The sequence below is a fragment of the Fukomys damarensis genome, unplaced genomic scaffold, assembly GCF_012274545.1.
Source record: "Fukomys damarensis isolate Sample0158 unplaced genomic scaffold, DMR_v1.0_HiC HiC_scaffold_11, whole genome shotgun sequence".
NCBI classification, from domain to species: domain Eukaryota; kingdom Metazoa; phylum Chordata; class Mammalia; order Rodentia; family Bathyergidae; genus Fukomys; species Fukomys damarensis.
Window position 1 is genome coordinate 3,986,663 of NW_022900923.1, and position 15,526 is coordinate 4,002,188.

At 39.2% G+C, this 15,526-nt stretch overlaps 1 protein-coding gene and 1 long non-coding RNA gene across 4 annotated transcripts in view; one reads left to right on the forward strand and one right to left on the reverse strand.

Annotated features, from left to right (window-relative positions):
• The window catches only part of Rrp15 (ribosomal RNA processing 15 homolog), a 40,131-nt gene extending 33,036 nt beyond the window's left edge, over positions 1-7,095 (reverse strand). Inside the window, exon 1 of the mRNA XM_010642499.2 lies at positions 6,914-7,095. Within this exon, the coding sequence (XP_010640801.1) occupies positions 6,914-7,055 (142 nt within the window). The 5' untranslated portion in view covers positions 7,056-7,095. The remainder of the gene's footprint in view (positions 1-6,913) is intronic.
• LOC104875116 overlaps positions 7,018-15,526 on the forward strand; it is a 46,867-nt gene continuing 38,358 nt past the window's right edge. Inside the window, exons 1-2 of one of the 3 annotated variants that reach the window (XR_004516582.1) lie at positions 7,018-7,393; positions 10,857-10,988. This is a non-coding gene — a long non-coding RNA (uncharacterized LOC104875116). The remainder of the gene's footprint in view (positions 7,394-10,856; positions 10,989-15,526) is intronic. The other 2 variants (XR_783952.2, XR_004516583.1) reach the window with 2 other exon arrangements.

The following is a 15,526-nucleotide window of genomic DNA, read 5'->3' on the forward strand; positions in this document are numbered from 1 at the left end:
ATGCTTTATCAGAGCTACATTTAATGATATTACTCTAGAATGTTCTCTTTCCAGATGATGATTAAGATACTAATAAAAAAAATGGTGCCAGGTACCACAACAGCAACAGAACTTTGCTGGTGTCTCGACATTATTCTTTTCTTTGTTTTGGTTTTTTTTAATGGAATGTGCTGAATGTCTATAATTTTGTTCAGATGACTGCAGAACCTGGAACAGCTGTTGCTGCTATCGATGCATAACATACTGCTATTATTAGTCTTTTTATATAAATATATATGTATATGTATATATATACAAATATATATAAATTGAATTTTGGGAAACTTTAATGGCGCTGCCAACTTTGGAAAAAGCCATCCCAATTTACTGTGTTGAGTTGGCATTGCACAGAAATGGACAGCCATATTGATCTAGAAATGTTAATTTTTTTATTTTTATTTTTTATTTTTTTTCCGCGCGTACAGGGGTAACACATTGTACTAAATATGTAAGGTCTTATCTACATGGGTTTGATTATAGAAACTAGTATTCTCTAAATAATGAAAAAAAGAATAAGATAAGACTATAAGAGCAAGAAGCAATTTAAATATGTTCAGGGACCATTTTCATCTCCAGAATTAAGGATTATTTTAATGTTACATCATTGCCTTTTCTCTTTTACTTTCCTTTTTAGTTTTATTTTAGGATTCCCTATTTTTAATGTTCATACAGAGATTTCTTTAACTGAAACACCGAATAGTTTCTTTGGTGTGAAAAACTATAATAGTACACAGGATCCTAATGAGATAATTAATAATGTGAAATAGGAAGTAAAGGGCTAAAGTGTAGGGAAAGTGGGAAGGGTGGGGGAAGGTAATAAGGGAGAGGAAAAAAATATGAGAAACTGAAAAAATGGAAATAAAGTGTAAATGGGGAGCGGAGGAGAGGGTGAAGGGAGGGCAGGGACAAGGCAAAAAAATGAGAATCAAGACCTATTATGTAAAGGTACAGAAACCCAATGATGAATGCAATTGTATTGTATACCTAGATTATACCAATAAACTCAATACAAAGAAAAAAAATAAAATAAAATACTTGGTGTCATCAGCCACTGTTTGTATTTTTCACTGGAGGTGACTCACTGACTAGCGATGATATTCCTTACTTTTTAAGATTACAAATCTAAGGACCATGTATACATTGTCTTTAACCTCCACAATGTATGCATTCTATACACCTGAGCCACTTTGTACTGCTTCACATAGGTACGCCTTTCAGGTGCAGGCTTAGCACTTTATCCTACCTGTATCCCTAATTCATGATCACCAGCAAGTTTACTACAACCAGATTTCAGTTTTTTTTGGGGGGGTACTGGGGATCAAACTCAGGACCTTGTGCTTTGGAGGCAGGCAGTGAAACCACTGAGTTAAATCCTCTGCCGGAAAATGGTTTTTTGAATTTATAAAAAATTATAAAAAATTCAATCTGAGTGATTTTGCCAACATCCAAGTTTGTATATACACATCAGTTAATTTCACACTCACAAGATAATCGAGTTTGTAAGCAAGGAATATACAAAATACACTGAGAGACTTTTCCAAAGTACTTGTTGAGGAAATAGCCACCGAATAATGTGTATATGCGTGTGCCTGATTAAGCTCCATGATAAAGTCTGGGGTACAGGGGAGACACAGCAAACTGCCAAGTTCTCTGTCCCGGCAGAGTTTAGGAAACTTCTGCAATACACAGTGTTAAGAATTTTCCACTCAGAACAACACAAATTTTCACCTTTCTCATAAATGCAGCAAAAGAAATTAAAACCAAGGATGAAAAATAAAGTTCAAAACACATGAGCTATATCTGTGTGTTCTGTGAAACAAAAGTTCCACCTTGCTACAGTTGCTTCAGATACCAGTGCAAGGCATGCCCGACCAGTTTGATAACTGTTAAAAATTCAAACATGTCTCTGATGTAGCTTCCTAACAAAACGGGCCAAAACTCCTTAATAAAATGCCCATAATTTGCTCAAGGATTCCTCACCAGGCCTCACCCTTTACAGTTATTTAGTACTATCACCTGAAAACTTTTAACAACAGTTTTTACCAAGGCCACATGGACACAATTATCTAAACTACAAATCTATTTCCCTGGGTCCCCTCTCCAGAGATATGTGATTTCACAAGCAGAAAACAGCTATTTTTTTTATATTACATAACAATTCTGAGTTAAACTAAAAGTGCACATCATTAACCAAAAGACTTAAATTATTGAATTGCTTACATAAAGGGCCCTTTTATCTCTGTCCCAAAGATCACCTAGATGCTGAAAGGAAAAATGGAGGAGACAGCGAATTGGAACCTAAGGATACAGAAGACAAGGGAGTGGCACAGTGTAAGCACAGTTAGGATAGGCAGCGGCACACCACATGGAGGAACCAGAAGACAGGAAGGCTGCACCACAGGTTACTTAAGGAATGACAGGACCCCGAGGAGAAGGAAGCAGCGGTCAGATCACGGGGGCCAGGTGTGTAAACTGCTTCTGGTTCCCAGATAGGGAGAAACAGCATCTTCATTATTCGTGGATTCTGTTTTTGCAAACTTGCCAACTTGGTGATACTCAGAGGGTTTCCCATACACTCACAGACACTCCAGAGTCCCGGATGTCTAAGCACCCAGAGCGGGTAACGGTCTGCCTCGTTTGAGCCCAGTACAGTGAACAAGGTTCCTTCCCTGGCTATACGTCACCACATTTTTCACATGCATGTGCTTTTACTAGGAATTTCACTATTTTACATGGCTGTTAGTGTACTGCTAGAGCACTGTCTAGTGTCCCTAAGCACAAGGTTAGGTGTAACTTACAGAGAAAACACGCATATTAGATGAGCTTTGTTCACACACAACTTAAATTGTTAGTCATGAGTTCAAAGTCAATGAATCAACAATGTATATGGTGTTAAAAATACACATCAAATATGACTATGAAAGGAGTTGACAAAAATGTTCTGTTTAGAGACTCTTAAGACCCTAACCTCTTATTTTTCTAAAAGCAATGTTTAGTATTTACTAATTCTGTTTGCTATGATTTTATAGATCATTACTGTAAACAGTGAAAATCAGCTACTGACACTCCTTGTTTAATGACCAAGTCTCGGTCCTGCAACTAGATTGTTCATTGAGTTGGTCACTAAATGAGGAAGGGTAGATAGTATGCACACTACAATATACAGAACAAAGAAATGGTGAAAGGAAACTCCAATTTGACGACTTTGCTTTTATCTGCATAACTCTTACACACAGTACTTTAATGCATAACAGAACATAAAACTACAGCACTGTACTGTATAATCAGTAAAATTACAGTATTATATAAACAAAGTGTATGAACAAAAAGACATTGCAGCTCTATCAACAAGATGTATGGAACTATAAAAAAGAGAAAAAAACAGGTTGTAGGGCATCTCAGTCATAAGTCGAAAAGTCGTTAAACAGGCAATTCATGTATAAATTCACAGCCTGAGTAGGCATTTGGAAACTGCTATGGCAATTTGATATTATGACCAAGCATGTGGTCATGCTCCTAGGTTATCTTCTTTTTTTTCAGCTTTAATTGAGTTTACTGGTACATTTTAGGGATACAGTACAGTTACATTCATTGTTGGGATCTTGTACCTCTACATGACAAGTCTTGATTCTCATTTTTTCCCCTTACCTCTGCCCTCCCTCCACCCCCTCCTCCCCTGCCCATCTACAAATACTTTATTTTCATCTTTTCATTCTCTCACATTTTTTTCTTTTCCCTTTTTACTCTTCCCCTACCCATCCCACCTTCCCTACACCTTTAGCTCCTTTCTTCTCATTTCTAAATGTCAGTAATCTTATTAGAATCTTATGCATTGTTGCAGATTATTTACACCAGGGAAACTATTCGGTATTTACATCTTCTTTAGTTGATTTTTTAAAACACCTGTTCATGACAAACTTGGAAATTTTTAAAAAAGCCTTCTTCCTTGATAGTTTAAGAAGCTACGCCCAGATGACATAATGCAGAGAGCAGACCCGCAGACAGGAAGCACAGACAAGACCTGTTAGTACTAACATAAGCAAAACAGCAGACAAGAACTAAGGTATCGGCAAGAGAAGAAATGGGTGAGTTAAATCAGCAGATAATAGATGCAAAGGGGAGTGTGAGGGAGGACACCTGTGTTTCCAGCCTGGGCAGGGCTGATGGGTACCATTCTCAGATAGGAGCTTTGGGAAGGGAAGTTATGAATCCAGTTCTATAAATATTGAGTTTCAGGCGTCTATGAAACAACTAAGTAAAGAAAGTCAATAGATGTCAAAATCATTTTCACTGATCCTGACTTTTACACAAAAGTCTGATCACACGGCTGGATCACGGAGGAAGAAGGGAGGAACAACAGGTAACACTCTGCACCCATCAACAGGGTACCTCAGTATAATCTGAGGTATCTCAGCATAATGCAAACATGTTTCCAAGTGTGTTCTCTCTTCTGAAACAGTAATGCTTTGGCTTCCTCATTCAAACTGCTTTGCTGGAGAGCTCCAGCTTACAGTAAAGCCCACACTTATTGAAGGCTGGAATAGAGACAGCACCAACAGTTCTGTAGGATCAGAACGGAAATCATCATTCTAATATCCATGCGTGAATGCGGTATAACAAACAGTAAATGATTTACACATGTGAACTCATTTAATCATCACAAAGACCCTAAGGTACGTACGCCTTATCTTAACCTCATTTTATAGGTGATACAATTATGAATTATCTATCTCACAGGGTTGTCAGAATTAATTGAAATAATATACAAAGAACTTAGAACAGAACCTAATACAAAGTCAAGCTCAAAAACATATCTAATTTGTTTAACTGTACAGTACGAACAAAATTTATGGAGCTGTGTGAAATTGGTGGTTCATAAAATTGAATGCTCTTTTAAACAACATTCCAAGTGGGGCGTTTTTCTCTGTTTTTATTATTGTGTCTAGTACAGATCCCAACATGGAATTTTGCAACTGCCAAACTGTTCAGGCCCTCTCTGGTAGTGACTAAACAGACAGCAACAGTATTTACAAATGTCTGTCACTCTCTTGCTTACAAATTCTCAATAGCTCCCTGCTGCTTACAAAGAATCTGATCTCCTACATGTGACACACGAGACCCTTTATAACCTGGCTTTAATCTCTACTCCAAATTCACTTCTAGTCAGGTTCCTGAAGAGCTAGCGCCACAGCACATGATTCACTGTGTCCAGTACATGACGCTGGACTTTAAGAGACTGCAGTCCACTCCATGTGCTTTTCTTTAGGTCTGACAAAATTGCTCTCTCCATCCCCAGGCCTAGAAAACTATTCATCCTTTAAAGCTTGGAGGGAACACTGCACTACTCATTTATTCAAAAAGAAAATTTACTGAAATACCAAAATGTGCAAGGAAAATCATGTGAAAATAAAGATTAAATAAGACAGTGAAACAACATTTAGAAAATGCATGTGTACAGAAAGAGACGTGTTAAACTGTAAGTGGCATATGTAAGAGAGAAGAAAGTGATGCCAAGGCTGGGTTCCACGTAATACAGATTTCTGCTCTATCCCCACCATTTCTAAATTGGACCAAGATCTTGACAACTACTTTTCTTGTTTTATTTTGTTTTCTAGTACTGGGGATTGAATCCAAGGTCTTCACAATGCACTACAAACCAAGCCTTTCTTTTCTTTAGGACTTTGCACTTGTGAGGCAGGCACTGTGCCACTGAGCTAGATCCTCAGGCCCTTTCTTTTTACTTTAAGACAGGGTCTCACTAATTTGTCCAGTTTACACTTAAACTTGTCATCCTCCTGCCACTGCCTCCCAGAATGCCGGGATTACAGGCATGTGTCACCATGCCAAACAACTAACTTTTAATAATACTCAAGAAAATTGTAGTATGGTCCTCCAATCTGTCCTTCCTGAAACTGTAATTGTAAGGGAGGAATTTATTCATCCTTTGTGTCACAAAACACTTATAAGTCATTGTAACAAAAAGACACAATGTTCACTGAACTAAACTTGAGAAACAGGTTTCCATAAGCTGGAAGCCTTCTTGACTCATGATGTAACTGATCCATAACGGCAAATGAACCTTAGAACCTAATCAATATTTATAACAAGGACTGAAAAGTAACAATGCAGTCGTTCCTACCTGGGAGTAAACAGCCAGGGAGGTAGCTCAGTTGGGAAGGCCCAAGTTTCAATCTTTAGTACCTGCGCTGGGACGGGGGCAAGAGGAGGGGTTAGGTCTGTTAGTTTTGTGAGAAGCAGCTAGCACAGAGTGAAGCAACTGTTAGTGGGAAGTCAGGGATCGTCTGTCATTCCTTATAACCTAAAAAGCCGATGTAAATTAGCTGGGGAAGAAGCACGTACATCATGGCTGAAGGACTCAAAATGTAAAACTTATTATTATCAAGTGTGTCTAGGAAAGACTTATCGAATGCCACTTACTCATCCTGCTTTTACCATCCATTTTTCTTTCAATCACGAATAAAGGTCCTAATCTGCAAACTCTCGCATTCACCTAACAAAGAACAGTAGAGTACAAGTGCCACCTTTCTCCCTCTTTCCGCTTTTGGCCTTCTGCTTCTCGCGCCCTGAGACCTATGCTACTCCTGTAATTCCAAAGGGGAGAGAAAACGTTCCTTACTTTCACTCTTTACTAATTTCTCGGTAACAGCAGTACCTCTCACTTTAATGAATAACGGAGACCCTACACATACTGCACGAGGCTCTGGAAACAACGTTTCAGATGACAGCCGGCTTTCTGTGAACACGGCGCCCAGAGACGCGGTCGCTGTCCCAGCCCCGTCGAGCCCCCAGAAGCAAACGCGCTCACAGCTCCGCTCCCGCGAGCTCTTCCCACAGCACAACCCTGGTACGTTACCTCCGCCGTCCGAAGCCTCTTTGACCTCATCGTCCAGCTCTGAGGCCGCAGCTCCGGATACCATTTTCATCTTCTTCTTTTTCAGGGACTTCTTCAGCTTTTTCCCCGCACGTACACGTGAATCTTGCATGGCCGCAGCCATCTTGCCTAGCCGGAAGTGATCATCAAGAGTTGTACGGAGAGCAACGAAAGGAGCTTCCGCATCGAGTTCCGGAGATACAAGGTTCCGCTGAGCGATTTTCAGTCAGTGGATGGAGAAGAGACGTCTGAATTCCCAAGGGTCGCGGCGTGAAGTCGGTTCCAAGGTAAAAATCATTTAAAGGACAGTCTCAGCCATTTCGGGCTAGCTGTGGCTCGCTGTCCCAGACCGGCCGCTTTCCTCTCTCGTGGTTTGTTTCCTACGGGGCTCTACTGCAGTGCACAGCTGAGCAGCAGGAAATGCTCTCAGGCAACGGCGCTTCCGGCGGCCTAGCCAAAAAGGTGGGATCTCGTGAACCTTGCTTCCCCTAAAATGTTGGCTTCCTGAAGTAAAGGATTATATCCCATTTCATATTGTACCTTAAGGGTAGTCATGGAACTTGATCTATAGAAATAGCTGGAAAGATATGTTGGAATGAATATGTGAAAGACAATGTAACATGGTTAGTGAATCAGACGAGAAAGCAAAGCCAAGCTTGTAGGCCAAGCATGTTCAAATGGCTTTCCCTGAACTTAGTAGTGATTCTTCGTTTTTAACACCTAAAATTCCTTAGAAAGAAAGGAGTAAAAAAAAAAAATCTTAATTTTGACAGACTGTATATTGTTTGATGTGTGTATAGATATAAGCATATATTTATATCCTACAAATACATGTTAAAAACAAAAAGTGCAGGAAAAAATACGTTCTAGATACAATTGGTGAAAGTTCAAATGGAAAAGTGCACTGATGGTCAACAAAAGAGGTGCCTCTGGTGGTGTCCCTAGGAGAAGGCAGATATCCAGAGGCTCTCACCATTCTGCTCAGTGTGGTGTTTTCAGTGTGCTGGTCCTGAACCTATTTACTGCTTTCTTGTATTTGCCTGGCATTATATAATGAGATCCAAACAAACTTGACAAAGCATTGAAAAAAATATGGAGAAGGAAGCAAAGAAGGAGAGAAAACATTTCAGTGGTACAGTGGAAAATATGTTCCTATATGAAACACTGTGATCCTGAATCAATATGTGCATAGTATTTGGTGATCAGAAAGTGGTATTTTGGTCATTTCACGTCCTAATAGTTCATGTATAAGAGTTGTGATGTGTTTAGTTGCAGCTTAAGAAATTGCCAGAGAGAGAGAGAGAGAGAGAGAGAGAGATTTAATGTGTTATTCATTTAAATTGTTCTTCTTCAAATTAATATAAAATAGACTCCAGAATTTTATTCACAGAAATCTGACTTTCAGAAATGGGTTACTTCTGTTAAGGGAAGGAGATACTTGTGTTATTTAATTTTCGTAGTGAACCACTGCATTAGCCAATAAATAGCAGAATCACATTCAGTCTTAAGTCCTCTGCTCCAGAGTCTTCTCAACCACTAAGCTACAATGCCTACTCAAATTGTTGTTCTGTAGTATAGTGCTTAAACTTTCCACTACTGAACAACAAAGCTAAAAAAAAAAAAATTTTGCTTAGTGTTTGTAACTTTGTTTGATAGTTGAACCAAAAATTCGACTTGAAAACACCTGTATGGGGCTAAGAGTGGGTCTTGCGTTGTTGTCTGTCGTGGACACAAAGTGATGACACTGCAGTCCAAGTGTCACTGGTGCCCAGAAAATATATAATGCTTGTGTTAATGTGTTCAAGCATCCATCTTTGTGTTTTTTATTTTTGCGCTTTATTTGCATAAAATATCGTAGCCGTGGCTCCAAAGAAATTTAGCAATTCTGGCAGTAAAACTAAGAGGAAAACTGTGAGAACCAAAATAAAATTAAATAAATAATTGTAAATTTATTAAGATCCCAGAAAAATGAATTTATATGTGTAGTTTTGGGGCCTCAGAACCAATTATTTGGATCGATCATTATTTCTTATGGGAAAAATGTGTTCCATTTTCAAAGTTTTTGCTGTTTGAACATGAATTTGGAATCAGTTGAGTTGTATAGTGGGTATCACTGTACTTAAAAGCATGTAATCAGAATAGGCAATGGAAACTTCTAGTAAACCTTGGGATTTGTAAATTAGGAAACAAATCTCTGCCCTTAAAATGATCCAAAATGATAGGATTTTAACAGAATTTCCACTGTGCTATGGAAATAACTGAAGTCACCTGTGTGCACATATGATAATTTTATTTTAAAAATCCTGTGCTAGTTCTCAGCTTACTCCATCAGCTCCAAATTCACACTTTTTGGCTGCTCTATGAAAATGTAGCTGGGTTCTTTAATATTTTTGTTTACCTATCAGCCAAGTGTTAACTTTTTATCAAGAGAGGACCCTGTAAAAAGAAAAAGCCTTCCTCTGAGTTTTGATGCATTCCTCTCTAGACTCCAATAGAGGTTTCTCCAATCTGAGACTCTTGAAGTGGACATGGATTTTCCAGCTCCTGACTCCTGCAGCTGAGATATTCCTCAAGAATACGGTTTCATCAATACACAATGGTCAGATGCAGTAGCCAGCAGCTTCCCCAGCAACCTTCTTGTGCAGTTTCCTACAGAGTGCTTTCCACAGGACACTTGCCCCATCCACAGTTGTCCTTGGCACTTTTCTATAGAAAGTGATAGTTGATTCTAAAACTCAAATGGCCCTCAAACAGAAAATACTTTGAAAAAGAACTAAGTTCCAGGACTAAGTCTACCTGATTTCAAGATTTGTTAAAAGCGTACTGTAATCAAAATAATGCAGTGTCATGTCAAGATAGACAAATAGAACATCTGAATGGAGTAGAAAGTCATGAAATAAAGACAAATATAAACAGAACACGAATGACTGACAAAAGTACAGCATCAATTCGTGGAGAAAGGATAGTAATTCCAACAAATGTTACTGGAGCAATTGGATATCTACATTTTTAAAATCTATACTTCAGTCCATACCTCACGCCATGTGTAAAACTTGGCTCAATATGGAATAGGCCTAAATATAAACATGCAAATATAAAGGTGTAAGAAACACAAAAGCAAATTGTTGTGCCCTTGGTTTGGCAATGATTTCTTAGGTACAATACCAAACACATGATTCAGGAAAGAACAAATTTAAAATTTGGACCACATCAAAATTTAAAATCTGCTCTTTGAAATACGGTGCTTGGAGAATGAAAGGACAAGCTTAGGCTGGGAAAAAATTGCAAATATGTCTGATAAAAGATTATATCTAGAATATACAAAGAGCACTCAAAACAATAGTAAAAGATACTTCATCAAAGGAAATACACTGCTGAAAAGCACATGAAAAATTGTTCAGTATCATTAGTTACTAGGAAAAGGTAAAGTGAAAAATAATGAGATGTGACTGTACACCATTTAGAATGGCTAAAATTAAGACTGATCATTCCAAGTATTGTGGAGAACCTGGAACTTACACATTGCTCATGAGGATGTTAAATGGCCAATAACTTGGCAAACAAGTTGACAATTTCTTAAAATGATACATGGGTATTCATAGCAGCTTTGTTTATAGTGCTAGGTATATTAGTCACCTTATGTATCAAATTCTCACAGTTTAAAGAAAAAAAGGTTTATTTGTGGCTCACAGTTTCCGTGGGTTCAGTCCATGGCTAGCCATCTTCAAAGCAGAAATGGTATGGCAGTGGAAAGCCATTCACAGCATGGCACCCAGAAGCTGAATCAGAAGAAAGGAGCTGGGAATGACAATGTACCTTCAGTGTCACACCACCTCTTCTAGTCGGGCCCCATCTCCAAATGTGAGAATTTTTAGGAACATTTTGGATCTAAAACATAACACTAAGTGACTCAAATATCTACCAGCAGGTGAACAGATAAACAAACTGTGGGACAGCCATTCAGTGGTGGACTAAGCAATAAAGTGGCAAGAGCTATTTATTTATCTGCAAAACAACAGGATGAATTGACATATACTTCTGTCAGACCCCTTCAAAGGTAATCACTCCATTAATCTGGTTATATTAAACTCTAAGAAAATGTAAACTAATCTATAGTGACAGAAATAAAACCAGTGGTCACTAATGGGGAAAAAGGATTTAAGAAGGCCATGAAGGAGTAGGGTTATTAAAAGGCACATGGAAACTTTTCAAGTGATGGAAAAAATTATCTAGATCAGATTGCTAGTTTCACAGAGCATGCATTTGTGAAAATGTAAGATGGCATACTTAAGTATGTGCAGGTTTTTTTTTTTTGGCGACAGGGTCTCACTATGCTGTTCAGACTTCCCTGGAACTCACTTTGTAGCCCAGATTGGTCTTGAACTCACAGCGATCCTCCTGCCTCAGTCTCCCAAGTGCTGGGATTACAGACGAGTGCCACCATGCCCAAGAAGTATGTGCAGTTTATTATAAATTAATTATGCCTTAATATAGCTGATACAAATTTATACATGTGATTAAGGAAATACATTAAGGAATTAAAATATGGACCAAATATGTGGAAAATATATAGTTTCACAGACAAATCCATGAATATTTAAATTTTTTGTTTGTATACTTATTTCTTTTGGCTTCAGTAGCAAGACAATACAAATGTGGTGGCTTAAAACAACACAGATTGATTCTTTTACACCTCTGGAAGCTAGATGCCCAAAATCAATTTCAATGGGCGAGTCAAAATGTGAGCAGCGCTATCTTTTCTGGCTTCAGTAGGGGTCAGTCCATTTCCTGGCCTTTTTTTTTTCGCTCCAGGGTCTATGTGCATTCCTTGCCTTAGGACCCTTTCCTCCCCCCATCCCTGTCTTGCCCTCCTCTGTCCTCAGGTCTCCTCTGCCTCCTCCTGCAGGGACTGCCGTGATTCCTCTTAGGATCCACCTGGATACTGCAAGACCATCTCCCCATCCCAGGCTCTTTGACTTAGATGTGTCTATGGGCTTTTATGTTATATAAAATAAGAGTCACAAGTTCCCAGGACTAGGACGTGTACAGTTTTCTCTAGGGTCATTATTCAGCTAATCACAATTAAAAAAATGTTTTTTCACATTTACTGTCGAAGTCCAAATATATGAATGAATAGTGAAACCTGATATTATACTTTTGGAATATTGGCTGGTATTATGTTAAGAATTTTTATCAGGTTACCTTTCTATGAGATGTAATAATTTGATTTCTTGAAATCTATTCTAAGAAACCAAGATAAAACAGGAAAAAGATTTTAGCCAGAGGTGCTTATAATTCTAGTCTAAACAGTGCTGCTTATGATTTCAAATGATGAAAACAGTGTAGATTTTTTATAAAAAAGGACTTAGTAAATCAACTACATAATTCATAGTACATGGAATAATAGAGGGAATATTAATTATAGAAGCGTTAGAAATATTCTGAAGATCACTCAATAGTATGGGTAGTGCTTGTGTTATAATGTTAAGTGAAATAAAAATTAAGCTCATTTATACCAATTTTTAAAAATACACCCAAAACATACACACAAATATGGGGAAATGGAAGCATAAATGTTTCAGGCTGAAGTTTTTTGTTTGTTTGTTTTGTTTTTTTGTTTTTTGGTATGGGGGATCGAACTCAAGTCCTTGTGCTTGCGAAGCAGTTGGCGGCACCACTGAGCTAAACCTCAGGCCCTGAAACATAAATGTTTCTACCATGTTTTATTTAATGAGCATACATCTCTTCATTTCCGGATGCTGGTGATTGCACGATGCAAAACTGTAGTGATAACTTTCAAAGAAAAGAATCTTATTAAATGTACCTTGCCAATTAAAAATGCCATCCCTCTATATGCCAAATAAAATTTTAAAATAATAAAGTAAAAATAAAAATGCCACCCTGGTTTCAAACATATGAAGAAAAATTTAAAGGCCTTACCTGTGAAGATGATGTACTTATTCAATCAAAACTATTAAAGCTATATTTAATAAAGTGGGTCACTTTTAAACAAGACTTTTTTTTACCTGAAATAAGGAAGTCTGGAAAACTAACAGTATGAATAATGTCACAGCAGATTGTGGGAAATAAAAAGGATAAAAATGGAAATAAAATCTGTTTTTAAAAAAACCAACACCTGGAAGATACGATTTATGGAAATTTAAAAATTTTTCAATAACACTTCAACTTTAGTGATTTTTGCCAGAATGTCTCAAAACATCCATATATCTTAATTTCCTAATTAGCAAAACACCACTGTCTTGTTTTTATCAGCTAGAAGTGAGAAGATTTCCAGAAGAGATGGACATTGTTTTCACACTATTAACAAGAGTAATTTGGGAGGAACTGAATGTCAATAGAATCGGAGGAAATCTGCTTTCTATCCTGTTTGTGTCCTCCTCATTATAAGGCGTGGGCACTGCCAGGTGCCCACCCAGCGTCCATTCCCGTTCTCACCTTAGCGGAACCCCACTTGTCCTGTGTTAGCTCCTCCCCTCACAGCCGTGTACTTGCCAGAAGCTGCCCCCCAATGCCAAGACTCAGGGCGGAGCCCGAGTAGCCGGAAGGTAGGCGTTCCATGGAGAACAGCAGCCCCGTGAAGGGAAGTCTGGGGACAATTTTCTTATTGCAAGGAGAGACTTGCAAACAAGGATGGTCTTTCTTCTTCCCCTGAAGAAGTTGTATCTCAGCGTAGAACTTGGAAAGCTCTATGAAAAGTTCATTTTGAATCCAGCATTGAGAATGCGTGCAACACGCAAAGATGGGGAGCCCTAATGACACCCCTGAGCACTCATGCAGGGAAGGTGACAGCTCGGTATCACGGAATGAATTGTTTCCCCAACTCTAACTCCTGTGACAGACCCGAATATCGACTTGGCTAGTTGAAGAGATGCCTAGCGACTGCCACAGCGCACTTCCAGATGTCTTGTGTTTTCTGAGACGATCAGCACCCAGGCCAGCGACAGGGGACAGACTCTCAGAAGCGGGGATGGCCCCTGCCGGTTTGCTTGAGCCCAGAAGGAGTGGAAGGGGAGGAAGGAGGAAGCTGGCCTGCATTTATGCAGCTCCGTTCCACTTGACCAAGTGCATACGTTCCTGCTGCCATCAAGGTGGACCGCGGGCTCCAGCTCCTTGATCCTGTCAGTGTGGACTCGCATCTGTGACTCTCCAAGGAACTTTCAGGCCTCTGTCTCGTTGGTGCCAGCACTGCATCTTTGGTCCCTGTTGTTCCGCAGCATCCCGGACTGGGCAGCTGCTGCACGCTCCAGCTCACCATCCTGCACACTCTGCCTTTTTTATCCTGTACATCTGTCTAATAAGTACCCTTGCATAATTTTTATACGTACATATATATATGTTATATATATATTGGAAAATATTGACTCTGTTCCTTAGAGAACCCTAACCAAATCTCTCCCAATGTGATTGAATTTAGATATAAGTCCCTTAAAGAGATGATTAAGTCAAATGAGGTGAGGGGTGAGGCCCCAGAACAAAAGGACCTGTGTCCCCATAGGAGAGGAAGAGGTACTTGGGATGTTTGCATAGCAAGGACGTGGTGAGAAGGCAGCAGTCCATGAGCCAAAGGAGAGAGGAGCCCATGGCAGCCAACTCTGCTGGGCCTTGACCTTGGGCTTCTGGCTTCCAGAACTTCAAGCAAATAAAACGTTGTTGTTTAAAACACCCAGGTTGAACAGGGCGTGGTGGCGTACGCCTGTAATCCCAGCACTCGGGAGGCTGAGGCAGGAGGATCGCTGTGAGTTGAGTCCAGCCTGGACTACATAGTGAGTTCCAGGTCAGTCTCAACTACATAGTGAGATCCTGTCTCAAAGAACAAAACAAACAAATAAAACACCCAGGTTGTAGCGTTTTCTTCTGAAAGCCCCATAAGTCTCAACTATAGTGAGATCCTGTCTCAAAGAACAAAACAAACAAATAAAACACCCAGGTTGTAGCGTTTTCTTCTGAAAGCCCCATAAAACTAATACGCTGCCCATATCTCTGTCCTTCCTGTTAGTAAGATAAACGGGACTGGTGTGTAGACCGATTTGCAGTCAGTCAGATTTTCTGTTCCTTGCATCCAAAAAATCATTGCACTAGTTACATAATGTGACCTTGGTTAAGTTGCTTTAGCTTTAAAAATGAGAAAGGGGTTTCATGTTCCTTATATTTAAAAATGAAAAGGTCCAACTGAGCAACTTTCAGCTGACACTTCCGTGCTCCGATGAAAAACATTTCCAAGCATTTTGTTTCCCCAAACCATTTTCCCTTTGGCGGAAATTCAAGCCATTTCAAAGATAGCTACTAATAGTAACTTGCAGCTCATAATTATGTGTTTGTTTTGTCCTAAGCTAAACATGTTTAAAATACTAATAGTGTGGAATGAGTATAAATTTGAGCACTGATTCTCCTTTGTAGAATGGCAGTGGGGACAGCTAAGAAGATATAACCCTCCTCCGTGGGAAAGGGGCTCAGTGCGGTTGCCTGTGAGTGCACAGCATTTTCTGCCTCCTCTTCGGACAGGTGAAATTACTAGCATTAACCTTCCATGTGCCTCGTCCAGGAAATGGTTTTCTCTAAGGGAAAAATAAAGCT